The sequence below is a fragment of the Apostichopus japonicus genome, chromosome 7 (assembly GCF_037975245.1).
Source record: "Apostichopus japonicus isolate 1M-3 chromosome 7, ASM3797524v1, whole genome shotgun sequence".
Classification (NCBI taxonomy): domain Eukaryota; kingdom Metazoa; phylum Echinodermata; class Holothuroidea; order Aspidochirotida; family Stichopodidae; genus Apostichopus; species Apostichopus japonicus.
In genome coordinates, this window is record NC_092567.1 from 16653854 (window position 1) to 16681495 (window position 27642).

At 41.0% G+C, this 27642-nt stretch overlaps 1 protein-coding gene across 3 annotated transcripts; it reads right to left on the reverse strand.

Annotated features, from left to right (window-relative positions):
* Positions 1 to 502: 502 nt before the first annotated feature.
* Positions 503 to 25830, reverse strand: LOC139969505 (ruvB-like 2). 3 transcript variants are annotated; one of them, XM_071974543.1, is made up of 15 exons: positions 25753 to 25830; positions 25451 to 25489; positions 23053 to 23232; positions 22532 to 22604; positions 20683 to 20812; positions 20014 to 20080; positions 9639 to 9745; positions 9221 to 9314; positions 7046 to 7169; positions 6418 to 6512; positions 5640 to 5758; positions 4605 to 4724; positions 3525 to 3654; positions 2572 to 2689; positions 503 to 1687 (listed from the first exon to the last, which is right to left on the reverse strand). In XM_071974543.1, the coding sequence occupies exons 1-15, from the start codon at positions 25813 to 25815 to the stop codon at positions 1656 to 1658; spliced, it is 1491 nt and encodes a 496-aa protein (XP_071830644.1). In that variant the 5' UTR covers positions 25816 to 25830; the 3' UTR covers positions 503 to 1655. The 3 variants fall into 3 exon arrangements, with proteins under 3 accessions (XP_071830644.1, XP_071830646.1, XP_071830645.1); XM_071974545.1 differs by lacking the exons at positions 25451 to 25489; positions 25753 to 25830 and adding an exon at positions 25269 to 25416; XM_071974544.1 differs by lacking the exons at positions 25451 to 25489; positions 25753 to 25830 and adding an exon at positions 25254 to 25292.
* Between the last annotated feature and the right edge of the window lie 1812 nt (positions 25831 to 27642).

Sequence of the window (27642 nt, forward strand, 5' to 3'; positions counted from 1 at the left end):
CAGGGTGTGGATCACACTACCAGACAATCTGCCCGGCACTCAATATTCCTGAGCACATCCGTGATTATTACTGATGCTGAAATGTTGGAGAGGATGAAATAAACCTAGGATGGTGTTAAAATAAGGAGGATTTAAGGTGATTTGAGGCATGTTAGAAATTTGTTGGTGAAACAAGAAGATTCTGCAAAAGAGGGTTGGCACATGGGTTGGGAAGCCATATGCTTAACTTTAAACTCTTCTTAACTCAAAATCTACAAAATTATGGTTAGTAAACTTGTGGCATGATAGTGCCAGCATATATCAGCTATTATATGCAGGGATGAGCCTGGGGTAAAAAAATTATCACGGAACTTTGCAAAAATTGCGGTATAGGTTCCAGTTTGCGTATGCTTTAGTGTGTTAGGATAATAGTTTTTGTGCCCTAGGTAGAAAAGAAATCACGGATATTCCGCGAATTCGCGGAAAAAGCTCATGCTGGTATATGGTTAGTGGGATCTGTCAGTTGTAAACTATCTAAGCTAAAACGACCATGGAAAGTGACAAACTTAGTTTGTAAGTTGAATGGAAAAAATTAATAGGTACGACACCTATATACCTTACAATACTAGAGGGGGGCTGTGAAGTAACTGCAATTCCTAATTCAATCATTTCCATGTTGGTTCAACTTCAACATGTCTACAGAGGGACAAAAAAAGTAAAACCAATTGATAATACAATAACTCCGGATCAACAAAACATCCTTCTTTCCATTAGTACTGTAAACCAAGTCACAGCATCATAAAAACCAAATTTCTCCATTGCTGATAACACACAAACCTTGCAAATATGGCTGGCAGTTTTGTTATGTTCTAAATTCAGTTACACTCCATTTAAACTACAGATAATACCAATCGACCCTAGAGTTATATTCCAGGTAAAAGTGTTAAAAGCAACAACAAAAATCTCAGGTTCCTCATCAACATTGACAATAGCAAATCAGCATATTCTTTATCCTCAGTTGGAAAGTGGATGTAAAAATTATCACAATAAATTTTTTTTAAGGTTTTGTGTGTTTTTTTACAAGAGCAGCATAGAATATGAGATTTGAAGCACTAACCTGACCGTTAGCATACAAACATGGTTATGATATGGAACACTAAAGACGCCATGAATCAGGTTTGACATTTCACACCGTCAAGCCATTTGGGTAATAATGAAACATCAAGTATGCTACCTATATCACTTGTAGTGAACTCATTTACACTGATCAGTATCTTCCTGGATAACTACTAAAAACCAACCTGTTGCTGTACACAAGCCCCTGATTAACTGTGATCTACTACATACAAATTCTCAAAGGGCTAGATGAACACAATTTCGTGGTCTGAATCTACGAGCAGTGATACAGGTGGCAGGATACTACTGGAATATATTCTACCGCAGAAATCCTCTCTTCGAGAACCTTTCAAAGTCATCTTTTATAGTTCAGCAAATATCAAATGCAGTCTGTGCAGATGACAGGCTGCCACTGGAGGCTGGATAACACGCTGTACTCCCCTAATGTAGATACCGCTGACACCATCATACAGCTGACACCATAACACCGATGACACCATAACTGTCACTACAATCACTCTTATATACATTGTCAAGGCACTCATCTTGTCAGCTGACTATCAGGCTACTTCCATCTTATCAGTTTCAACAGCTAAAAAAAAATCAAAACGAGAAAAGGGAAAGAGTTGTTAACATCACAACCAGGGAAAAAATGATCTTCACATTGAACATATGAAATTGCATCTAGGTAGTGGAAAGTCTTTATGCAATTTTCAAATGCTTACTGACTGTAACACACTCGTGACCAAAATATTACTTATAGATTACCCTTTTAATCAGCTACTACATATTTGCCTACATTTTTTTTTTACATTTAAGTCGTCCATGTAAATTATATATATATATATATATATATATAACATCTTGGAGAAACCCCTTCCTTTGCTCCTTCTTATATAGGTAAGAACTATGAGGATACCTGTACCAGTAAATAAATCCATTATAGTGACATAGGGGAAATACAACTATTGTTTAAGTAAGGGTATGGTGTGCGCATAGTGGTGAGAAATATCAGATACCTAATTTTTCGATGGGATACAAAATTGGGTGCATGATACATCATAACGGGAACATGATCGCATACATAAACAGCTACATGGGGCAGTACATGATGGGGAGACATATTCAAGTGAACATTAAGAACATTACCACGAACACAACCTGTACATTACACAGTACATGATCAGGTACACAAATGGGTACATAAAGCAGTACACATTTTTATAAAGAAATATCAGCTATATAGATTTAGACTGGACTGCCAATTATAAAACTCTCCTTTATACTCCTATATACTGATATGTTTGACAATTTCAAAACACATTTTGACAAGCTTGATGTTAGCACGACTAACCTACGAACAAACAGTGTCTAATCTTGGCTTGATGACACAGTGGATGTACTATGATGAGGCTTACCATATCCAAGTATCCTAATAGAGTGAATGAATGAATGAATAACAGAAACGTCCCTTACCTTCTTTCTCACTGAACATGAACTCTTGTTGGTATTCCATCAGGAACTGTGTAGACCTGGATTCATCCAGAAACAATGAATACACCCTCTTGATGTCCTCTATCTCAACCTCCTGGCCCTGAGGAAGAATAAATGATTCCGTTACATAACCCAGAAATGACTGAAGGACCATCACATTACTCAGAAATGATTGTAGGACCATCACATTACTCAGGAATGATTGTAGGACCATCGCATTACCTGATATGAATAAAGAACCACATTACCCAGAAAATGTCAGAAGGACCATCACATTACCCAGAAATGACTGAAGGACCACCATATTACCCATATATGACTAAAGTACCATCGCATTACCCAGATATAACTGAAGGACCATCACATTACCCAGATATGACTGAAGGACCATCACATTACCCAGAAATGAATGAAGGACAATCACTTTACAAATATATGAATAAAGAACCATCACATTAGCCAGATGTGAATAACGAACCAGAACATTACCCAGAGATGTCTGAAGTCAAACTTTACACTAACTTCCTGTCAGTGTATGAACTCCTCAAACACATTACAACCTTCAAACGCACAATGAAACTACTAGCTACTCACTATCAAAGAGCCACAACATTATATCAAACACCAAATCAGCTCTCTGGCCCTGACAAAAACATGAATCTTACATACTACCCCACTATCTACGGGAGAACCACATTGTACCAAACATCACACCGACTTCCTAGCCCACCAAGGGCCCAGGGAGTCAAGGGCTTAGAAAGTCAAGTCTATGCCCCATGAAGTCAAGCGGATGGCCCATAAAACATCAAGTACCCATGCTCTTAAATTGATCTTCTGGCAGTTGTCAAGTCATCATACACCTTTTCTCCTATCATGACATTTTACTTCATTTTCTACATTCCATCTATCCAATCAAGTCACCCTGTACTACTTACCTTCCTCTTTCTTGATACCAGGTTAGCCGTGGTAATAAGTTGTATGGCGTATCTCAGAGATGTTTCCATCCCAACCCTGGTCAGAAGAGTTAGAGCATCACTTGTCATCTCGACATCCTCTTCCTCGCACCTTGGAGAAACGAAATAATCATGATCTGGTGATGGCAGTCTATCTCTGATAAAGATCCTGCCTAGGATTGCAGCGTCAGCTCCCACTGTCTTTTATGATTTCTATTTGTGACAAGCTGCAGAAAGCAATCCATTCTATGACATTCTGGTAGCTCTGCAAAATTTCTAAGAATTAAAGGATGGCATTTTACCTCAACATTATATAAATGGAATCTGTTAGCTAGGGGGAGGGGATGATGGGGAGGAGGATGAAGGGGAAGGAGGGAGCGGAGGGTGGGAGAGGGGAGAATCTGAGTTGTAACATCAATATCCAATCACAGCATCCAAATTTAATGGAGTAACATTATAAATATGGACTCTTACAAAAGTCTAGCAGCAATCAGTTAGGGGAAGGAGGAGGGGAATGGGAGAGGGTAGGGTAGGGTAGGAAGCGTGTCTTGTGGTCTGTTAAAACTGTTACATTGTAAACTATAAAAACTACATCTCTCTGATGTTTTCCTTCTTCAGCGTTCTCTTCCTAGCATTCTAATTTAACTTGCTCTCTAGCTTGGCATTGCCACTGCTTCTTAGGGATGACTTCACAAAGCGAAATGAAGGCTAATTTTTTTGGTTATGTAATGAACATAGCACTCTAAAAATCAACACACTGGTCAAGTTTTAAGCCAAAAAAAGATCATTTTAAACAAGATCAAGACCTGTAGGGGTACCCCATGGGGGCTCTCATAGTTAAAAATTGGATTCCTAATGGTTTATTAGATCATGGATGAGCCTAGGGTAAAAAAAAATCACGGAACTTTGCAATACTTGCGGTATAGGCTCCAGTTTGCATATGCTACAGTGTGTTAGGATAATAGTTTTGTGCCCTGCAGGTTGGATATCCAAATGAAATCACAGATATTCCGCGAATTCGCAGAAAAAGCTCATGCCTGTTAGATAGAAAAACTCATTTACCTGATCTTGAGGATCTGTTTCATCTCCTTCTCTGTGTACTCTGAGGTGGATATAATCAGAAGTCTGTCTAGAAGGTCCAGGGGAATCCCATGGGGACTCTCATAAGTAGTACCGCGGATTCTGAACAAATACGGGAAAAGAAGAAGTACTTGTTAGGTTCATGCTGTTTCATGACACCAAACTAGGTATCTGCTTCATCCCTCCCTCCCCCCTAAAAGAATCACCCCTCCCTCCCCCTAAAGGAATCACCCCTCCCTCCACCTAAAAGAATCACCCCTCCTCCCCCTAAAAGAATCACGCCACCCCCCTAAACAAAACACCCCCCTCACCCCTAAAAGAAATGGAAGAGCAAACAGAGTGACTATGTAAGGAAGTCTGATACCTTTGCACAGGTCTATTGAAATGCAAAACTATTCTATTGGTGATGTGACAACAAGGTATGTAGACAGTGATGTACTTTATGTCATAAGAAGGTATGTAAATGGCACCTTACTTGGTGATGTTGTAACATGCTATGTAGATGGTGGCTTACTGTGTGATGTCATATCATGGTATATTGATGGTGGCTTACTGTGTGATGTCATAACAGTATATCGAGGGTGATTAACTTGGTGATGTCGTAACGCGGCATATCCACAGCGATTTATGTCGATGGTAATTGATTTGGTGATATCTTAACACAGTATTTCAAGGTTGACATATTTGTTGATGTCACAACATGGTTCATTGAAGGTGATGTTGTAACATGGTATATTGGGGGTGACTTTCTTGGTGATGTCACAACATGGTACATTGAAGGTGACTTACTTGGTGATGTCATAACGTGGTATATTGAAGGTGCCTTACTTGGTGATGTCATAACATGATATATTGACTCACTTTGTGATGTCGTAACATGGTATATTGATGGTGACTTACTTGGTGATGTCGTAACATGGTATATTGATGGTAACTTACTTGGTGATGTCATAACATGGTACATTGAAGGTGACATACTTGGTGATGTCATTACATGGTATATTGATGGTAACTTACTTGGTAATGCCTCTGTTGGTGGCCATGATGAGGATGGGAGCCATGTCACTTTCCAATGCTCGGTTAAGGAAAGAAAAACACTCAATGTCCAGCATGTGTACTTCATCGATAAACAGAACCTATCAGGAGCATAAGGAACATGAAAGTAAAGAATGTTATGAACAGCACAGCTAAGAACAGTATCGCTCTCACTTCACCCTCTGTAACGGCTTGCTATTGATAAACAGCCCCATCACTTTGAGGGCTAGACAGAAAAATGATACCGATAGGTAAAAACCAGGCACAAACATGTAAGACACGATTTAAGTATTGCATGCAAGCATAACTCCTCAATATATATATATTGTACATATTATATAACTGTTTAAAAGTTTCAGCTGAACCCTAACAGCAGTTCCAGTACTGGTTATGTTTACAGCCATTAGAGTCAACCTTCTCTCTCTCCTTCTCCCCTCCCCCTCCCCACCTCTCCCACTCCTTCCTCTCCAAAACAACCTTTAGAGGAGAAAACAAACTCAACTGTTACCATAAGCTTGCATGATGAAGTCACTGGCAATGAGAAAACCTTACAAACAAGGGTAGCGATCAACTTAACATGGGAAAGCTATTTTGAACATGGCATAAAATGCTTGACGTTACCACTGGTTATTTTACCATTATTTTGATTATCTAGCATATTTGTTGGCAATTCTGCAAAACTGATGACCATTAAACAATACAGTCTGAGAAACAAACCAAGCATCACATGTAAAATATGTCCATTGTTTTGTAAACATACCCCTGGTACGATATCAGCTTTGCCTTCTTCCCTCCACTCTGCCACCTTAGCATTGATCTGTTCTCGTACTTCCATCTTTATCTCTCCTGTGTCTCCTGTTAAAGAAAACATCACAGAAATTCAGTATGGGGCACCTTGAAAGAACCTCTTCATGGAAGATGATATGGTTTAAACTGCATGAGAGACTGTCCCCGAATTGTGACAGGTCTCTTTGCACAGTTTCCTTCTTCTAAATTCTTTTGAAGAAGGGTTCATCTACTGTGTAAAATCTCTTCAAAATCCGTTACATGGAAGAATAATTAGTTGCAACTACAACTAAAAATTGTTGACGGTAGTCCAGTCGTCCGAGACAACCACATTACCGTTCGAATAACCAAAATCAAGATTTGGAGGTTGTCCAGCAGGCAACTAGTTTACATTCAGATTGAGTTGAACCTAATAACTACAAAATAAGTAATATAGTATCACATCCACCCATCAGCCCCCCTTCCCCCCCCCCTCCGTCTTCCCTAAACCTGGAGTTCTACTCACCAAACCTACACAACCAAAGTGTAAGGCCTGGTTGGCCCTCAGACAATCGGGGGAAAGATCCCTAAAAATTGCCCTGAATAAGTGACATGAATGTTACCTGAGAATAAAGCAAGGAATCCCTGTGTTCTGCTATTTATTACATCTATCTCGTGCAGCGTTACCGTGTGGACGACTTCCTTTCTCTTCTGTAGTTCTCCTTCCGGGCACTGGACAAATTTCGTCTACGAACGGAAAGAAAAGCAAACTCTGAACGACCATTCACACTCGTTTAAAATAGACTCTGGCTACGAAATGACAGTGATATCCTGAACTGCCCAACACTTAGTATCTTTAAGCTTGATTTGTGACACCTCAAAGATGGCTTCCAGTAATCTAACAGACTAATTTTGTGATATCTCATAACTATTATATATTATATATATAACTGTTATTGTCTAATCTGATGGTTGCTTCTTTGTTTGGGTATTCCTTATGTTGCTAGGCATTGTGGGAAGCTACCACACTCTCTACTGCTGCTGCACCATAATCAAGGCATTGAGAACCTAAAACTATAATATCTAGCAATATTTTTGAGGTGATGTTTAAACAACAAGCTACAACATTTAATTTGTACATATGGTGTGTTAGGTGATGCTGCATGAGGAGGTCAGTGTATGGTACTGCACACCCACATACTGCAGTGCAGGGCTCGAAATAAGCGGTGGCCAGTGCGGCCATGGCCGCGGGTGCCCTCGCCACTGGCCGCGATGCCCAAGGGAAAATTACTACTATCAAGGCCAGTACTGGCCTTGCCCTTTTTACCCATTGGCCTCCGTGCCTTTTGCAGGAATAGGCATTGGACAAATGCGACTTTGAGAATGACAAAAAAACGAATCATATGTTCAGAAAAACCGTGGCTATTATTCGCGGAAAATGATGAAGAGCATGGTAGCGTAATGCGGTCACAGGACGTGAATAACGAACTGTGATCGAAAATTGAACATCATCACAGTACTGACCTTGGTAGTTGGTGTGAAAACGTACCGCATTCTAACGGTACACAAATGTGAGCCTATCCAACTGATTAATATACGACCGCTCCGCGGGCTATCAATGCATTTTCGTAACGTAGTTCAGTGGGAAATTCAGTCGTAATGCAATACAGTGTTTCTAGAATCGCGAAGAAATTATTCCAGGGACAACAATGTGAACAAAATCATCATATTCCGAGAGAGAACATGTTTAGCTTCCTAACCACATCATTCACGTATATGTATGTATTTACATACCTGTATTTATCGTAAATTGAAAGAAAGTTCGAAAAAGTTTACAACCAGTAGCAGCTACGGTCAAACCACACCTGCACACAGTAGTACCATTATACAGCTTTGGCTGATTGACGTCACAGAATCGTGCTCGCTTATTGGCTTAACAACTACATGAATGTGAGGTGATTGGTAGAATCTGGGAAATTCCCAGTAGAGTCAAGTTACGCAGGATTATTTCGGGAGGGTGTGTCACTATTGGCAATTACAAGTACACCCAATTTCAGGCGGGAGTCGGAAGACCGAATAATTATGTAGTGGAGAGTTGTACACTGGAAGCATATGCAGTTAAGTTGTATTATCGACAGTGTTTCGGCTTTGTGTATGAATTTCATAATAATAATGCTGTTTCATGGAGGAGTGTTACGCGGCGGTTTGAGCGGTTTCAGCGTTGGCCTTGCTGCCCTCCCCACTGGCCTTGATGCCCTCCCCAAAAACATGTATTCCAAGGCCATTTGGCCTGCCCTAGAAATTATGAAATTCGAGCCCTGCTGCAGTGTATGACAAGCCTAAGCATAACAGCTTTGCATAAATCCCATCTTATGAGAGCGTGGTGGCCGATTGGCTAAGGCGTCGTACTTGTGATCCAAGGATTGCTGGTTCGATTCTTGCCTAGTTCATTACATTGTATCCTTGGGCAAGATGCTTTATCTCAATTGCCTCTCTCCACCCAGAGGTTAAATGGGTACCTGTGAGGTAACTTGTCATAAGGCGCAGTATATAACTGCTGCCAACTGGATGGATTGTCCCTGGGACAGGTTATCATTGACCAGGGGTAATATAATGTCTGTAAAGCGCGTTGAGAGAACTTGAGACCTATCGCTGGTATAAAGCGCTATATAAAAAGCAAATATTATTATAAAATATTATGATCTTCCTCTGTTTGTGTCATCTCATCGATTTAGTTTCGTATTATTAGATTGCATGATTCATAATTTTACTCTTTTTATTAAAATCAAGTAACTCACCTGTGGACCCATGGCATCATAGTCTCTAGCTCTGGTGAAGGATCTTCCCAGCTTGGTCACTTTACCAGTGGCTTTGTCTATCGTAATGATATCACTGCGAATAGAACAGCAGATGAACGGTAAAGGGGAATGGTCATTACCGACACACAATCAGGAGCACATTGACAGACGATTAACACCCATCTACCCTCGTTCCAGATCAAATCTAACAACATCAGTCTCCCGGGAATTTACCTCAGAACCGGAACTAAATCCACCTTATCTAGTCTTGGGAATACGTTTCCTTAATTTACATATTGCCTTGTTCTTCTTCGGTTTCTTCCATTCCAAGCTTGACTTAATGTACATATATTTATATATATATATTCATATACATATATTAAAGCATCGTCCTCTTATCAATTTAAATGAATCTTACCCGGCTTGGACCTTCTCCTTGGTCAGACTTTCAATCATCTTGCTGCCAAGGTCATAGATGGTCTCCATTTCAGTTGTTTTTAAGGTCAGTTTACCGACTTTGGTGCCCTGAAACACAAAATAAATACCGCCGGACATTTTAGTGCCCCGAAATACTAGACAAGTATCTAGCACAGAAAACATCTCTAATTTTAAGCAATATCTTAAACAATATATCTAAAGTAACTCAAGTTGCAGACAGGGGTAGCATGTGAAGCAGTAACTTAACGCAGCAAAAACTTAATGTCATCAGGGCAGGGACTTAAGTTAGTGCTAAAATTTTGCGGTGGTAGTTGGGTAGTCTATTAAATTTTTGTCTCTCAAAACATGGTCTCTGTGTAAACAAAAAATTGCGATACATCTTTGCACTTGTGTAAGCCATTTGATCATTATTGCCTAGCATGTTGCGATACGATACCGGATAAATTATGCCCTGCAGGAAGAACCTGAACAGCACACCTTAATAGCCTGAATAGCCTGAACCTGAATAGTCTGAATAGCACAGGTTTTTTTTTTTTGCAGACACACTAGTCTATAAACTTGCTGCCACCATACAGAACTATGACCAGGAACTTGGTCGTTACCGGTGGTGTACAACCCACGGGATGCACAACATTGCAGACAGGATGTCATGTGACTTAGACACTTCTTCAAAGCTAGATATCCCTTTGTATCTTATCCCTTGTATATATCCCTTATATATATATCCCTTGTATATCCCTTATATATATTCCTTATATATGTAACCCTTTGAAAGTGATGTGTTACTTTAATTGGTGGCGCTGTATAGAATTAATTAGAGGGTTTACTGTTATATTATGCCACTGCACATGTCTAGGTTTTTGTTGCCTGGTAGCCATCTTTACCCGTGCAGCCCTGTTAGCCTTGCTATCCTCTGTAAGGCATTGTTTATCTAGTACCATTTGTCAGCTGGTGTTTTGTGGTTTTGTCTTGAGACCTTCTTGTAGCAGATTACTTGGCAGCTCTCCAGGTACGGTTTTCCCTTTTGTTTTAAGTTAATTTTGATAATAAAGTATTCACATCGAGTCCCTGCGATGTGCTGTGTTTGTTAGTGTATTGTAGCATACGTAGCCTGTTGTGTGTAGTGCATAGCGGAGTGTCAGCTTTGTTCGCTGATATAACTGAGCATTTGATTAGTTGATTAGTTGGTGAAAGACTAAATTGTTTACGGTGACAGTTATTGAATAAAGTTTACTGTGTGATAGATTATGTGTAGAATGTGGGGTTTTCTAAGATAAATAGGCTGTTTTGGCCTATAAGGCGATATAATTGTGTTATGAGAGCCCTTCTGTATTGGATGTTAGTATTAATAGCTAGGGTTGTTAGGCTTAGCAATATGCCCATGAGTACAGAGACCTGAGCTTTGTGTTATATCCAAGTGGGGGCGTTGTTGCAGAATACTGGTGATCCTCGTTTGTACACAAACGGGTATACTATTGTGATAAGGGATTAGTACTGATTGAGAAAGGGTTATCTCATGTTTTACTGTGGAGTTTATACACCCTTGCAAGAAGTTCAATGTTGTATTATTTTAATATATTGATTTGATCAGATTTAAAGTGTTTGGCAACAGTAGTTAAGCATATTGAAATATTTTAGATGTCATCGTAGTGGTAATGTTTTATCACTGTTTGGTAACCTTCTCTCCAGACTGGTGTTGAGGACCGGTGCTCCATACTTGAGGGTCGCAGGAACTTCGCCTGAGCCTGTGATGTCCGCGAACTGATCAGTTAGCGCGCAATATTAATTAGGGGAAATTTGTATTTTCTAGCTGGGGATAAGTGCATGCAACGGGGGGTGTATTAATCTAGACGGGGGTTTATCTCGCTACGGTGGGATAGCATTCATTGTTATTATATTAAGCAGTACAGTATTAAGTATTTAAGTGTATTAATCTAGAAGGGGGTTTATCTCACTACTGTGGGATAGCATTCATTGTTATTATATTAAGCAGTACAGTATTAAGTATTTAAGTGTATTAATCTAGAAGGGGGTTTATCTCACTACTGTGGGGTAACATTCATTGTTACTTTGTTTAAGCATTATCATATTAAGCCTTTAAGTGTATACCACACCGTATTCAAACGGGGGAATTGATCTCTCCCGTCTCAATAATCGATTACCCTGACCGTATAAATTCAGTACGTGTTGGGACAATTTAATAACTTGGGTTTTGAGTCTTTATTTCTTCTGGGTTAGGGGGCTATTACTTTAACCTAAATAGAGGGCGGACGAACCACGGGTTACATTTGGGGGCCTGTCCGGGAACACACTTCTCTTGAAAAAAAACTTAGCAAGAGTTTAGTGAAGCATCTTAGTGTTCTATGAGACGGGAGTGTGGTTCCCTTGTTTGTTATTTATATTTGCTGCACTATATTTTTTACTAACGATTAAGGTACCACCAGTTGGAGAGCTGTCCAGTAAGTATGGCCAGGCCATATGCTGCTTCACTAGAAAGTGAATCTGAAGTGATCACTATAGGGAGGGAGTGGTGTAAAAAGGAAGATGTGGCTGAGTCACGGGCAATATTGCTCACAGCTAGGCATACTCAATCTACCACTAGAGCGTTACTTGAAAGTCTAGCCAGAGGTCTCCCTAGGGGTCTGGTGGGGATTAGTCGTAAAGAGGTAACCCGAGGGGGGAGGACAGAGACTCTTGTTCTTTGCGAGTATGAGATGGATATAGGTGACCAAGAATTTGGAAAACATGCAACCATTAGGGTTGCGAAGGAACAGCTGTGGTTCAAAATTATACCCCTGGGTGAAAGCCTACAGTCAACAGATTCAACAGAGCGAATGATGGTGAGTGAACTAGGCTACCGAGAAAACAATACCACTCCTGTGACAGAGTTGCAGTACACTCTCGCATCTTCCTACCGACGCCTCAAGTTCTTTTCTGGGAAAGACAATCTGTCCAGAGATGAAGAGGAATGGAGCTCGTGGGTAGAACAGGTGGAGGGTCTCATGGCCGAATGGACTGGGGTGTCAGAAATTGAGAAACGTAAGAGGATCAGGGAATCATTACGTCCCCCAGCATCCCAGATTATTTCAGACCTAAAACAGGATCTCCCATCTGCGACTTCCGAGGACTACCTTGCCGCACTGGAGGCAGTATTTGGAACAACCGAGAGTGGAGAAGAACTGCTAATCAAATACCATAGCATGAAGCAGAACAATGAAGAGAAGCCCTCAGCATATCTTTCTCGTTTGCAGAGTGCGATTCGGCATGTTTTAAGAAAGGGAGGATTGGTTCCCGGAGATGTCAACCGCATCAGACTTCGACAATTTATCAGAGGGCTCTTATTTGACGATCTGCTCATCACAACCCTCCAACTACGAAACAGGCTCACCAACCCCCCCGGTTTCATCTCTCTGCTGAGTATGCTAAGGAGGTATGAAGAGGAGCAAGATTGCAAGTCCCAACAGCGACAGTCTAGAAACAACAAGACCCAGAGAAAACCAGTGGGTGTCACCGCAGCTAGCATCACAACAACTAGTGAGGAAAAACCAAAGAAGGAAATGAATGATCTAAAAGCTAGTGACCGTCTTGAACGACTTGAAGCAGAAGTTCGTGCCCTCAAGGTATCGGGTTCCCCAAAGGTTGTGGAGCCAGAGTCAGAAGAAGCTCCCCGGGAATACAGACAGTGGACCTCTGGAAATAACAGGAACCAGAGCCCTAATTTTTGCTTTAACTGTGGCCGTACTGGGCATATCAGCCGGACATGCCGCTTTGACCCCGATATCCAGACGGTAAACAGAAAACTGATCCAATTCGTGCTGGGTCAGGGAAACCCACAAGGATCCATGGGCAGAGGCACTCAGGGGTCCAATACGTAGATTGCCTCTCATCTGAACCAACCAAAAATGCTCACCATTCTAACATTCCCCCTGGGCTAGTGGGAAAAGCAAATAGGCAGGATTGCTTTGTGGATAAACAACCTATCAGTTGCCTAATTGACAGTGGATCCCAGGTAACCTTAATATCTGAAGGTTTCTTTAAGAGCTTAAGCCGAGAGATGTATCCTTTGGAGGATTTGGTGATCAGGCATGGTGGGGACGGAACTATTCCCTATTTAGGATATAGTGAGATAGAGATACAATTCCCTTCCAAGTTTTGTGGAACAGCCAAATCATTTAACACTCTAGCCATTGTTGTTCCAGATGGACGAGATTCAGCCACCTGCCCTCTCATCATTGGGACTAACTCTGGTGTTTTTAAGCAGTGCCACGAGGCCTGTAGACAGATTGGTGGAAAAAGTTATCTGCAAGACTTAGATATTTCAACCACCTGCCGTATGATTTATGTGTCCCTAGACGAATTGGAAAAACTGGGACCTGATGGGCGAGTTGGATCTGTGCGTACAAAGAAAAATGAGAACATTTGTATCCCGGCTGGTAAGATGTTAGAAGTGACTGGTGTGATGCACTCACGGTGCACGTCAAATCAGCTTGTACTAGTGGATGCCCCGGAGAAAGGACTTCCTCCAAATTTAGGTATGACCCCTCATGTGAGACAGCTACCTGGTGCCACATTCTGCAAAGTTCAAATCAGTATTTGGAACCAAGGAGAGAAGGACATTGCATTGAGACCTGGAACTATCATTGCTGAGGTGGTGGTGCCACAGTTATGTACCCGGCCTGATGACATGCAAACAGCTCAAGTAAGTTGCAACCTAAGTACAGTGGATGTCACCAGCAACCCTGACGTTACTGAAGAGTTTAAGAGGCTTCCATTCCGCTGGGGTCCCGTTAGCCCTGAATGGAAGGAACGGTTAATCCAGTCCTTTGTTGCTAGAAGAAAGGTGTTTTCAATGGGAGAGTGGGATTTCGGTGAAACTAAGCAGGTGGAACATGAAATAAAACTAAATGATGAACGACCTTTCAGAGAGAGATCCAGACGACTTGCATTGTCCGACTTGAATGATTTACGGGCACACCTTCATCAGTTGCTGGATAGTAAAATCATCCAGGAGTCCAGAAGTCAATATGCATCACCCATAGTGATTGTCCGAAAGAAAAATGGGGATATACGCCTGTGCGTGGATTACAGGAAATTGAATGCCAGGACCCTTCCGGATCAGTATGCTGTCCCATTGGTGCAGGAAGCTCTGGACTGCATGAGCGGATGCAAGTGGTTTTCAGTTATTGACCTGAAATCGGGATATTACCAAATACCTATGAAGAAGGATGATCAGGAGAAAACTGCGTTCATCTGTCCTTTGGGTTTCTATGAATTCCGCAGACTGCCCCAAGGCATAAAAGGGGCACCGGCCACTTTTCAGAGGCTAATGGAACGGTGCATGGCTGGTTTGAATCTGACTGAGGCTTTAGTGTATATGGATGATATCATTGTATTTGCAAAATCCCTGGAGGAAATGGAGGACAGGTTAGTCAAGGTACTAGACAGATTGGCTGAGTTTGGACTCAAGATTTCTCCAGATAAGTGTCAGTTTGGTTGTCAGAGCGTGAAGTATCTTGGGCACATAATATCAGAAAAGGGAGTTGAAACAGACCCAGATAAGTTGGAAGCATTAAAGAGTTGGCCTCGCCCGACAAATGTCAGAGAGTTAAGATCATTTCTTGGCTTTGCAGGATTTTATCGAAGATTTGTGTCAGGCTACTCACAGATTGCCTACCCTTTACACAGACTGACTGCAGGGGGTGACTGTGCCCGGAAGAAGGGCGCAAAATCTAAAACCCCTATTGTGTCTCCAACCCGACCCTTTGGGAACGACTGGACTCATGCGTGTGAACTGGCATTCCAGAGCCTGAAGGATCAACTGTGCTCCGCTCCAGTGTTGGTGTTTGCTGACTTCTCAAAACCTTTTGTAGTTCACACTGATGCCAGTAGAGAGGGCTTAGGAGGAGTCTTATACCAAGAAGTTGACGGCCGACTACATCCAGTGGCCTATGCTAGCCGAAGTTTGACCCCATCTGAGAGGAATTATCCAGCCCATAAATTAGAGTTTCTGGGTCTGAAATGGGTGGTGTGTGAGAAATTTAGAGACTATCTATATCGAGCTAGGGGAACCAAGGTAATGACGGATAATAACCCGTTGACGTATGTGCTTACGTCAGCTAAGCTAGATGCCACCGGCCAGAGATGGCTAGCGGATATAACTAATTATGATATTACTATTCACTATAGATCTGGAAAGAAGAACATAGATGCCGATGCTTTGTCTCGTAGACCAAATGGGGGCGGGCTCTACAATGATGTGAAGGAACAAGAGCTGCTCAAGCAGAAGTTGAGAGGGGAAAGGTACGATAGTGGGTCAGAAGGAGGCCTAGTTACCCTGGAGACCTTGCAGGCTATTGCCTGTGCAGTAGGAATAGAAGTTATACCAGGTATTGGTAAGGAGGACTTTGACACTGGTCATAGTGGTGACGTTCACCCTCTTGTGGTATCACTGGCGATGTCAGCCGAGGCAATTCCCGATGTGTATGTTCAGCCCACTGAAAACACTATTGGAGGTCATGTGGACTGGGCAGAGATTCAGAGGCAGGACATAGATATTCGGAATATGATGGACTATGTTCAGAAAAAGCAGAAACCATCAAATCGAGTGCAAGAAACTGATGAAGTGAAAGTCATGTTAAGAACCTTCGACCAGCTGAAGATTAAAGATAATATATTGTATAGGGAGACGATGAACTCAAAACTAGGGCTCTCTGTTACCCAGATAGTGTTACCAAAATCTCTAAGGCGGGAAATTTTAACTGCCCTCCACGATGATCAAGGTCATTTAGGTGTAGATAGGACGACTGCTTTTGTACGATCCAGATTTTACTGGCCTCGTATGGCATCCGATATACACTCCTGGGTGTCCAACTGTAGGAGATGTGTGGCACGGAAGAGTCTTCCACCCCCAGCTGCACCATTGAAGACCATCAAAACTACTAGACCCCTGGAGCTGTGCTGCATGGATTTTCTGTCTTTGGAAGAAGACAAATTTGGATATAAGTCAATATTAGTGGTTACTGACCACTTCACCCGATATGCGCAAGCCTTTCCAACGAAGAATCAAAAGGCTATTACGGTGGCTAGGATCTTGTGGGAAAAATATTTTGTGCACTATGGCCTTCCTGAGCGATTGCACACAGATCAGGGGAGGGATTTTGAATCCAAGATAATCCAGGAGTTGACTAGATTGTTAGGAGTCAAGAAGTCCCGCACCAGCCCCTACCATCCCCAAGGTGACCCCCAACCAGAGCGATTCAACAGAACTCTACTCAACATGTTAGGGACGTTAGAGGCAGATCAGAAAGAGAAATGGAGTCAGCACTTAGCAGTTCTAGTACATGCTTATAACTGCTCTACCAACGACAGCACAGGTTTCTCACCTTATATGCTAATGTTCGGAAGGGAAGCTAAATTACCGGCTGACGTGAAATTTGGTGTGAATCCTTGGAGTACAGATGCTTCCAGGAGCCATACTCAGTATGTGGCTGAATTGAAGGATCAACTGTGTAATGCCTTCGACATTGCCCACAAGAACTCTAGCAAATCTGGTGCTGCAAACAAAGGGAGGTATGATGCTAAAGTTCGAGAAAACAAATTGGCCTCTGGAGACTTGGTGTTAGTTAGGAATTTGGGACAAAGAGGACCTGCTAAACTGAAAGATCGATGGAATCCTACTCCCTGGGTGATTATCAGCCAGATGTCAGACAGCCCAGTGTATAGACTCCAGCCTAAGAATGGTGGAAAAATTAAAACCTATCACAGGAATCACTTGTTACCAATCAGAGATGCAGAGAGTAATATGGAGGGCTTGGCTGCTTCCCAACAAGGATTCTCTGAACGAGGTAAGACTACCATTACAAAGAAAAAAGCGGACCGCAAAGGTAGGACCGAAGGAGCTGACGATTCTGGTGATGAAGTGGAGAGTGTAGACGAAACTGAGTGTGTGCTAACCAATGAGAGGCCTGTATCTGTAGTTCCTAAACCCCAGATGCCACTCCTTATAGGAACCTCTGAGAGAGCAAGATTCACGCTTAATCCTGCAATCCTTCCATTTGTACCAGGTGCAGCTAAAAGGCCATGTCAGGTAACAGATGACTTGATCAGTGGAGACACTGAAGATGTTCTCCCTAGGCAGAATGACGTCACCACAGCAGATAAAGACCTGCACGATGAAGAGTCATCTGAATTGCTCCGGACGAAAACGGAACCTAAAGGCTTGGAAAACCAAAATGGAACTGATGATGTACAACCTATGGATGAAGTTCATCCTCCTGAATCTGCCTCTGCGCAGTTACAACCAGAAGCTCCGCCGGATATTATTGGGAAAAATGATCCCAAAAGTAAAGAGGAAGAGCACCTGGACAATAGTACTAGTGAAGAGAATGACGCCAAATTACAAAATAGTTTGGCAGGAGAAATGACTGAAGACCAGTCACCTCAACCGGAAACTGCAGATGGAGAACAGGAGTCTCCACTAGCTGTAGCTGCTGATTTGGGAGGGGAGTCTGAGGAATCCGATGACCTCAGGCAGCAGGTGCGAACGTCAAAGAGAATTTCGAAAAAGTTAGCCAGATTCACATATCCAGCTTTGGGTGTTCCCAGTTATAGTCATTCCTTCATGATTCAAATGGAGACCACTGTATAGTTATATCTTTAGTTGCCCTGAGGACATGGCAGATTTTGGGAGGGGAGAATGTAACCCTTTGAAAGTGATGTGTTACTTTAATTGGTGGCGCTGTATAGAATTAATTAGAGGGTTTACTGTTATATTATGCCACTGCACATGTCTAGGTTTTTGTTGCCTGGTAGCCATCTTTACCCGTGCAGCCCTGTTAGCCTTGCTATCCTCTGTAAGGCATTGTTTATCTAGTACCATTTGTCAGCTGGTGTTTTGTGGTTTTGTCTTGAGACCTTCTTGTAGCAGATTACTTGGCAGCTCTCCAGGTACGGTTTTCCCTTTTGTTTTAAGTTAATTTTGATAATAAAGTATTCACATCGAGTCCCTGCGATGTGCTGTGTTTGTTAGTGTATTGTAGCATACGTAGCCTGTTGTGTGTAGTGCATAGCGGAGTGTCAGCATTGTTCGCTGATATAACTGAGCATTTGATTAGTTGATTAGTTGGTGAAAGACTAAATTGTTTACGGTGACAGTTATTGAATAAAGTTTACTGTGTGATAGATTATGTGTAGAATGTGGGGTTTTCTAAGATAAATAGGCTGTTTTGGCCTATAAGGCGATATAATTGTGTTATGAGAGCCCTTCTGTATTGGATGTTAGTATTAATAGCTAGGGTTGTTAGGCTTAGCAATATGCCCATGAGTACAGAGACCTGAGCTTTGTGTTATATCCAAGTGGGGGCGTTGTTGCAGAATACTGGTGATCCTCGTTTGTACACAAACGGGTATACTATTGTGATAAGGGATTAGTACTGATTGAGAAAGGGTTATCTCATGTTTTACTGTGGAGTTTATACACCCTTGCAAGAAGTTCAATGTTGTATTATTTTAATATATTGATTTGATCAGATTTAAAGTGTTTGGCAACAGTAGTTAAGCATATTGAAATATTTTAGATGTCATCGTAGTGGTAATGTTTTATCACTGTTTGGTAACCTTCTCTCCAGACTGGTGTTGAGGACCGGTGCTCCATACTTGAGGGTCGCAGGAACTTCGCCTGAGCCTGTGATGTCCGCGAACTGATCAGTTAGCGCGCAATATTAATTAGGGGAAATTTGTATATTCTAGCTGGGGATAAGTGCATGCAACGGGGGGTGTATTAATCTAGACGGGGGTTTATCTCGCTACGGTGGGATAGCATTCATTGTTATTATATTAAGCAGTACAGTATTAAGTATTTAAGTGTATTAATCTAGAAGGGGGTTTATCTCACTACTGTGGGATAGCATTCATTGTTATTATATTAAGCAGTACAGTATTAAGTATTTAAGTGTATTAATCTAGAAGGGGGTTTATCTCACTACTGTGGGGTAACATTCATTGTTACTTTGTTTAAGCATTATCATATTAAGCCTTTAAGTGTATACCACACCGTATTCAAACGGGGGAATTGATCTCTCCCGTCTCAATAATCGATTACCCTGACCGTATAAATTCAGTACGTGTTGGGACAATTTAATAACTTGGGTTTTGAGTCTTTATTTCTTCTGGGTTAGGGGGCTATTACTTTAACCTAAATAGAGGGCGGACGAACCACGGGTTACATATATATAACCTTATATAATTGTAAAGCCCATAGAACTTGTGGATTATGCGCTATATAAATATATTAAATTATATATCCCTTATATATCCCTTGTGTGTATATCCCTTGTTATATATCCCTTGTATCTTACCGTTCCAGAGGCCGGCCTGTCCACTTGAATCTCCACAACCTCTCCTTCAATGATCTCTGTCTCTTCTCTAGAATGGAGAAAAAGGAAATAAAAAAAATACAATTCATGGAAAATACTGAAACGATAAACTACCAAGTAATAAGACTACTTTGCAAGAGACACAACAAATGCCTTGGAAATAGACACCACTCCTTCAAGAATAGCCCATTGTCACATCTAAAAGTTAACCATGACAGTAATAATTGTGTTATCATATGCACATACATACAGTGCATGAATTTACCAATTTTAGCCACTTTGGGGGGAAAAAAATGCAAGTGCTTAAAACATCTACTGGTTAATATCAAATTCTCACAGACATATTCATGAATTACAACACACATCAGTTACTGTACAGGATTTTAAGAGCAGCCAAGTAATATTTGCTGATAATAAGCAGTAATACAGGATTTGAGTTAGATGCAGAATCATGCTGATACTGTGACTGCCGATTGTTTACCAACTAACCGTGTGTTTACGTTCTTAACATTTACTGGCGGAAAATTGCTAGTTAATGCTTTTGTTTTTTAATTTGCTACTGGCAAACAGTTAAGTCCACTGGCATTGAATATATAGCTAGGCCTGATAGCCGGCACATCCCCTTACAGAACACATTGGTAGTACACTTACTTTATCCTTATCCCAATAGATCTACGGAATGCTTGCGTGAGAGCTTCTGTTTTACTCATTTCGAGTGAAAATATTTCGCTGCCAGCTATGGCCGTGAATGGGGTGTCCTGACCGAGTGCTTGGGCCATTCCTACAAATGGAATAAGAAACAGCAGAAGTTACTTATCACTGAGGATGGTCTTAAGCTCAATCAACCTATCAAGTTGATTTTTAACTCACAAATGTATACATATTTCTCATGTCTTCTGTTATGTCATTTAGTTAAGTGAAACTTTTCAGTTGATTTTTGGGGTTGAGATAAACATTGTTCTGACATTATAAGGTTCCACAAATCAATCTTATAGGGTTTTGAACACTAACACAGAAAAGCAGGCTAGAAAACTGCATGTTGGTAGGGCTATGTCTGATGTTGGCACTTTGGAATTGCTATTTTTGACTGATGTGGGCATATTGGTAGCATTATGCCTGTTGTCAGGCATCTTGGTAACATTATGTGTGATGTCAGCACGTTTGTAGCGCTTTGTCTGAGGTCGACACATGTCTGAAGTCGGGCATGTTGGTAGCATTGTCTGACGTCAGGCATCTTGGTAGCATTATGTGTGATGTCAGAACGATTGTAGCGCTATGTTTGAGGTCAGCACGTTGCTAACTTTATGTCTGAGTGATGTCTGCATGTTGGTAGCATTATGTCTGCACTTTGTGCTAGCGTTATGTCAGCACGTTGGTAGCACTATGTATGATGTTGGCACGTTGGTAGGGCTACGTCTGATGTTGGCACTTTGGAATCGCTATGTTTGACTGATGTGGGCATGTTGGTAGCGTTATGTCTGAAGTCGGGCATGTTGGTAGCATTGTCTGACGTCAGGCATCTTGGTAGCATTATGTGTGATGTCAGAACGATTGTAGCGCTATGTTTGAGGTCAGCACGTTGCTAACTTTATGTCTGAGTGATGTCTGCATGTTGGTAGCATTATGTCTGCACTTTGTGCTAGCGTTATGTCGGCACATTGGTAGCACTATGCATCATGTTGGCACGTTGGTAGGGCTATGTCTGATGTTGGCACTTCGGAAACGCTATGTTTGACTGATGCGGGCATGTTGGTAGCGTTATGTCTGAAGTCAGGCGTGATGGTAGCATTTTGTCTGACATCAGACATCTTGGTAGCGTTATGTGTGATGAAAGAACGATTGTAGCGCTATGTCTGTGGTCAGCACGTTGCTAAATTTATGTCTGAGTGATGTCAGCATGTTGGTAGCGTTAGGTCTGCACTTTGTGCTAGCGTTATGTCTGCAGTTTGGTAGGACAATGTAAGATGTTGGCACTTGGATACCACTATGTCTGATGTAGTCACGTTGGTAGGGTCATGTTTAAAGTCAGCTTTGATGTCGGCACATGGGTGGTAACATGCAGACACATTACACCTACAATTGACAAATGCCTCATATAAATACTTTGTGAAGAAGTATGAGACAATCACCAAAGATTGTTGTAGTTTTCCAAACATTCCATCATACTGTAGAAATAGTATTTAAATAACTGCACAGATGCTGCTGGATTTCCAGCGATGATGCAAAATGTGGAAATGATGTAAAACCCTGCAGTTCATGCCAATCCTTTCTTTCAGGTTTCAATTAAAATTAAAAGGAAACTTTTAGCAAACTGTTTATCCACTAATGAGCCTGTGTAAGAGAATGTGTAAAGTAAGAGAGCCTGACTTTTCGATCCTATCAGGATTTTCTCCAGAAGCTAAAGGCTGAATGCTTCAGCCTCTGAGAAAGATCCTGCTAGGATAAAAATGTCAGGCCTCTTACTTTTACACAGGTTTCAAATAAAACGTGTATACCGTACCCATAGCTATAGCAGTTTTGCCTGTTCCTGGTTGTCCTGCAATCAGTACTGCTCTGCCAGCAATTTTCCCTTCCTGTAGATGCAGATAACAAATATAAGACATTTTCAGTTTTAATGAAGCCAAAGGTAAGATGTGAACTTACATTTGATATGTACAGTACATGATATACTTCAATTGCAGCAAAATTTGATTAGTGTGGTTACCTGGTAACAACTTTAGGACATTTATCTTATCATATCTTTCAGTTGAACGTGGCAAGATTTCATTCTTTAACATGTTCTGCTCTTACCCCTTCTGCATCCCTACTTTATTTCTACTCATATTACTTTTATTTTCCTTTCAGCCTACTTGATAAATCATCATTTGCAGGGTTAATGCTTTCCTGGTCACTAGCTCTGATCAAAGTTTGCATGACAAATATGATATTCCTTTTGTTAAAATGCATCACAATTAACTTTGAATTTGAAAATTCAATTTGGCCTGAAAGGGACGGAGTTAAGTATTGAGTTCTATTTAATACCTTGATCATTTCCAGGATGATGCCAGCAGCTCTTCGAGCAGATCCCTGCCCGACCATCCCCTGAGAGGTCTGTCTTGCTTCCAAAGCATCGTCCAAGCCGAGTCCTCTGATGTGTGAATGAGCACCGATACGTTCAATCCTGGTCACCTGTCGGACTTCCTGGACTTTCTGTGCAGTATCCTGTTAGTCAAGGAGAGAGTCTCATTATTGAGGGGCCAAGAGAATAACAACCATTGCAGGAGAAAAAAAAAACAGCATTTTGGGCAAACTTTTAACTGTTGTGCGAGACAACCAAATTTTCACTCAAGCACAATCAGCTGTTGTCCGGCTGACCATATATGCGGCTGACAACTAGTTGTTTACATCAAATTAAAATTTTGTTGTAACAAAATACTGAAATGATAAATTGTTATCCCCACAAAGCTGGTGCTCTATTCACCAACCTACACATCTCTCCTAAAACGTACATCCTACAGTTAATAGTTACATACTGGTCATTGTTATTCTGCTAGAGCTTTGCTGTCTGAGTGACAACCAGCAAAAATTGTGAATGATTTACCCTATATGGAATACACAACACAACTTCACAGTGAATCTCAGAATGTATTTACTCAACCAAATCATCAGTGACCATTGCTCTAGGCACTGAGGTTAAATGATATGGTCAATAATATACCAAAAATTTGTATCCGAAAAGAAGATACAGGTCTCAGTCTATGAATGATAAAATTACGTTTATACTTTACATGGGTGTCAGCTATGTATTGACAGCCCTTTGATTGGATAACAAAGTGGTTATTTTTACGACTAGTCGTAACAATAATTTCCGGTTACGCATGCGCAGTTGCTTTAACGTGGCTATTTTTACGACCAGGAGTACTATTTTTACGACCAGGAGTAACAATAATTTCCGGTTAGGGTTACCCCTACTACATGCGCAGTTGCTTTATTTACTTTGCTGCGCATGAATTCGCCGATGTCGTAAGAATAGTTTATAAATAATTGTTACGACTGGTGTAAGAATAGCCACAGCCATAGGATAAACACAGACGGTACAAACTCTCAACTGCCGTCTGATTATCCGAGATGAGCAAATTTCTATTTTGGAATCAGCTATGCAAGTCAACTATGCATGCCATGTTAGATATGCAATGTAAAGGTCTGTATGAAACACTGACAAATGACTGACATTTAAAGTTCAACCATCCTATTGCTAACAAAATCACTTAAATACGGGTTTTTTTGGTCAAACAAGTGTAATGTCTGCCTTGTCGATGAAGCCCTAACGAGTAACGATTCAGTTGGTATTGTAATTTGTCATAGTAGTACTACTTGCAGTATAGTCAAGGCTTCATAATTGACGCACCCCCGTAATTGACGCACCTTCAATTACTACTAGCAACGATACAGCAGGCCACCTAAACTTTTTGCAGTCAAGCAGAATTACATATTTCATGAGTTTGAATCCAGTTCAGCTATTTGCTGACCAAATTGTGGTATTTCTTAAGCTTTTAACACCCTCCCCCCAGTATTGAAAATTTTGTGGGCATTTGGAAATCTGACACCCTAAAAATAACCAACATTAGGCCTACCTCAATATGATACAAATACTCTCTGGGACCTGACCAGTCTTAGCGTAGAGGCTCAGAGCATAGAAAACAGCAGCTAAAGTCAATGGATGTATACTAAGGCCTACACTACAGTTAGCTTATCGACGAATGTGTCAATTTAGGGGTATGAAAGAACTTGACACGGCAGACATTTTGTGGTCAAATTCTGTTTATTTGTACGGTGCATAAGCACAGAACCTTAAATATTTTGAGATCATAACAATTCTGAGGAACTACACATATGAAAAACACATACAGTTGAGTGATTTGGATTTTTCCTCGATAGACATCGTTGATCGAAACCTTAAGTGCGTCAATTATGAGCCCACCATGCTACTAGTAGTGCCTAATAATGATATACAAGGCTAGGCTGGAATGAACATGCACGAAAGATATGATAGGGTAGAAGAACGATCCCAAAATAGCTGTACATGTGCTTCCTAAATGAAAGAATTACTTTGTCGCTCCCTATGTTTGAGAACTTTATTCAAATCCCACTTAAGAAAAGAAGGCAGTTAAAGTAAAAGAAACGTGAAGGAACTGCATAAGGTTGAAGAACCATATTTCAGAGGGAAGAAAGGTATATGTAACTCGTGAATACTTTACCGTCGCCATGGCGTTGCTTGTACTCGTACTGTACTCATGAAGTTTCAAATTCATGCATCGAGCCCAAACAAGAAACTAGGGGCGCTAATTATAAACTACACATTTGGCATATTTGTGGGACCAATCCTTCATGGTCGGACTACACTGCACGGCAAATATCCGTCCGTAAAAAAGTAACTCACCAAGTTAAAATTCAGCACTTCTCTACGATGTTTTGTTTTCTTAAAAAGAATGAGAAAACGAAGTCCACATTAACGACTGCACAGTTTCCCTTATTCTTTATGAAATAAATTGCTAACTTAACTCAATTTGACAAGTGTGTTTTTATCTGAATGTAGGCTGCTATCACATTTTACCATGGCACCAGGTTGAAAATGTTGTGGAAAGTTGTTATATGTTATTTAGTCGAGTAAAATGACAAATTACGTCTTCCACACTGGAAAACTACCCAAACCTATGTAAATATTTTTCTGCGAATTCCTACCTTTTTGGCAACCTTATTATACACTGAGATATTACTGTTCCGCGGGATATCAAGTTGTTGCATTCCTCACTAGCTGCCCCAATGCAGATATACACCTCATCCCGGTATCTATGTCGCCATCGCTTTTAGCGTACGGGACCATTTCAGTTTGGGGGGCAGAAACCTTTGTGCCCGAAAGTTCCCGTGACACTATCTAAGCGTAGCGCCACCATGAGTTGGCGCGTAGCGTAAAAAAAATTGGCCAAAAATGCCTCTCAGATTGCCGGAAATGGCACTTCTGAGGCCTTGCAAGTTGCATCTAAACATTCTTTATTTCATAATCTCACGTTTTAGAAATTTACACTTCCCCAAAAATTTGGTAAATTAGAAGAAGAAAAAATGGTAACACCACTTTGAAGGGCAAAATAGGACAGTATATTTGTTAAGCTCCTATTTAGTTACGGTATTTATTATACTAACACAGTACTCAGCTACTTCCAGAAAAACATACATTGTTCAACGACACGTAGGCGGGGAAATGTCGCTGTGTCTGGTGAGACTGCAATTTGTCTCACAAAAAAGTATAAAAAAAATAACAAAGAATATGATAAACCTGTACTTCTAGGCTTGTAGGCACTCCCCCCCCCCCCTCCCCCCCCCCCATTATCCATGAAAAAGAAAATGTTTCTTATATACACTCATGTCGGGGATGTCCAGGTATACAGTTAATTTTGGGCGATAGTGAAAAACGTGGTAGCCCAGATGAGCTGCGCTTACGGTGGTGTTACACGGAAATATTCGGGCATCATGATGCTAAATAAAGAAAATCATCAGGCCTATATTGCTATATTAATGTCACAAAACAAATACCGGTAACACAAAACGCTCTCCACGGAATTATCGGGCAAAAATTTGAAAAAGATTCGGGCGAGCTACTGCATATATATATATATATATATATATATATATATATATATATATATATATTTCTCCTCTTAGGCTGCCCGAGTTTTTCAGGACTTTTGCCCGAATTTCTTGTCCTCTGGAAATTTGGGGGGCAGTTTGCCCCCTGCCCCCCCCCACCCGCCTCATACGCCTATGGTTAAAGCTATCATTAAACACGTATATAGTCCCATAACTGAGTTTTCATATGAATGTGGAGAATTTTAAAAATCAGCCTTCATTTTGAATTTCTCAATGCAACAGTTCGCTTCTAATTAGATCAGATCCATACAGTTGAGTTAAGTAATTGAGTTGAGTTGAGTTGACCAGTTAGATTATGAATGAACACCGGCTCATTTCAAGCCTTCTGCATTCGATAAGTGTTCAGAGGATAACGAAACAGGGTGTGAATTCGCTCCCATACTTGCTCACGGGACCGCCATGTAACGCCCCATTCGACGGACGAGAGTGTCACTGCCTCCTGCAGTATCTGACAACTTTCTCAAATACTGAGGTAGGCAGAAGCACCCCATAACGAACAAAGTTGTTTCGAAACCAAAGGAAGAACAGACACGTAGTACAAATGAATAAAAGTACCATTGATAAAAGTACAACTATATGTTCTTAATTGCTGAAACAATGAATGTTGTCTATATATGCTTCAAACCTCTCAAGTAACCGTCACCATGACTAAAGCCATGGGGTAGGAAGCTTCCACATCAGAGGGCACTTTCTCATTCCACAACCATGCACCACTCGTTATGCTATAAACCGATACACACCGGCCATGTCACTTAAATATATATGATGTGTTAGTATGCTATCAATACTATTATGGTGCACGTGAATAATTCAAATAAAATATTAAAATTAACAAAGGCTTAAGATATCCAAAACACAGTTCTTCATCAAAGGAGTATATTTTATTTGCCAGTAGGACACATTTGCTATTTTTGGAAAAAAAAAGGT

Bases quoted from the DNA above. Each gene is read 5' to 3' on its own strand.
- LOC139969505 (XM_071974543.1), bottom strand. From the start codon at position 25,815: ATGCAACAACTTGATATCCCGCGGAACAGTAATATCTCAGTGTATAAT. The intron at 22,605-23,052 runs GTATTAAATAGA...CTGCATCTACAG, and splicing joins TCATCCTGGAAATGATCAAG to GAAGGGAAAATTGCTGGCAG. The intron at 2,690-3,524 runs GTAAGTAGTACA...ATTCTTCCTCAG, and splicing joins TGGTATCAAGAAAGAGGAAG to GGCCAGGAGGTTGAGATAGA.